Source organism: Periophthalmus magnuspinnatus, chromosome 13 (genome assembly GCF_009829125.3).
Source record: "Periophthalmus magnuspinnatus isolate fPerMag1 chromosome 13, fPerMag1.2.pri, whole genome shotgun sequence".
NCBI classification, from domain to species: Eukaryota; Metazoa; Chordata; class Actinopteri; order Gobiiformes; family Gobiidae; genus Periophthalmus; species Periophthalmus magnuspinnatus.
The window spans coordinates 31933165-31934459 of NC_047138.1; the positions used below are offsets into that span (position 1 = coordinate 31933165).

At 58.0% G+C, this 1295-nt stretch overlaps 1 protein-coding gene across 1 annotated transcript; it reads left to right on the forward strand.

Moving 5' to 3' along the window:
• The first annotated feature begins 371 nt into the window (after nucleotides 1-371).
• Nucleotides 372-1295, forward strand: LOC117379930 (olfactory receptor 52N2-like). Its single transcript, XM_033976626.1, has one exon. The coding sequence runs from the start codon at nucleotides 372-374 to the stop codon at nucleotides 1293-1295; it is 924 nt and encodes a 307-aa protein (XP_033832517.1).

The window sequence follows — 1295 nt, forward strand, 5'->3', positions numbered from 1 at the left end:
ATCTGACCTCTGACCTCTGACCTTCAGCTGAGGTTAAACTACAGCGAGTCTACAGTGTGATGATGTCACAGGGTTCAGTCCTGTTTTAATCCTGGTTCAGTCCTGGTTTAGTCCCAGTTCAGTCCTGGTTCAGTCCTGGTTCAGTCCCGGTTTAGTCCTGGTTCAGTCCCAGTTCAGTCCTGGTTCAGTCCTGGTTCAGTCCCGGTTCAGTCCTGGTTTAGTCCTGGTTTAGTCCTGGTTTAGTCCCGGTTCAGTCCCGGTTTAGTCCTGGTTCAGTCCCAGTTCAGTCCTGGTTCAGTCCTGGTTCAGTCCTGGTTCAGTCCCGGTTCAGTCCCGGTTCAGTCCTGGTTCAGTCCTGGTCCAGTCCCATGATGAACGTGACCATCTCGCTCCCTCTGTTCTCGACGTTCTCGTCGCTGGAGCGTGGTCTTCTCGTGGTTACCGTGGCGATGTACCTCCTGTCCGTGCTCCTGTCCCTGTTCTTGACCGCCGTGATCTCGCTGGACGCTCGCCTGCACCGCCCCATGTACGTGCTGCTCGTCAACCTGTCTCTGTGCGGCGTGTTGGGCGGGTCCACGCTCTGCCCCGCCGTCCTACGCTTCCTGCTGTGGGGGCGGAGTCAGCTCTCATTGGTGGACTGCTTGGTTCAAATCTTCTTCACAAACGTGTACACCGGGGCCGTGTTCTGTCTGCTCGCGGTCATGGCGTTTGACCGCTACGTGTCCATATGTTTACCGCTGCGTTACCACAGCGTCATGACCCCGCCCAGACTCCGCCTCCTGCTGCTGTGGCTCTACTGTTTCCTGGTGGCGGTGGCGGCGGTTCAGGCCTACCTCACGTCTCGCGTCGCTCTGTGCAGATTCAGTATCGATAAGCTCATGTGTGACTCTCTGGCCCTGTCGAACCTCGCCTGCCGCCAGACGCTCGTGGTCAGCGCCTTCGGACTCTTCTGCTCGCTCAGCGTCATCATGTTCCCCTGCCTCCTCGTGCTCCTCTCCTACGCTCAGATCTTCATCGTCATCCTAAAAAAACCCGGAGTGTCTCGGAGGAAGGCCTTCAGAACCTGCACGCCGCACCTCATCACCTTCGCCAACTTCTCCATGGCGTCGTTCTTCGGTGTAATAAACCGCCGCCTGAGCGACGAAGTGCCCAAGTCCGTCAACATCGTGGTGTGTTTGGTGGTCCTCGTGTTCCCGCCGCTGCTCCACCCGATCGTCTACGGGATCAAGACCCAAGAGATCCAGCAGAGCGTCAAGAGGACGCTCCACCGCCACCTGCAGGTGACGGAGAAGTGA

Excerpts from the sequence above, each read along its gene's own strand:
- LOC117379930 (XM_033976626.1), top strand. The coding sequence starts at position 372 with ATGAACGTGACCATCTCGCTCCCTCTGTTCTCGACGTTCTCGTCGCTG.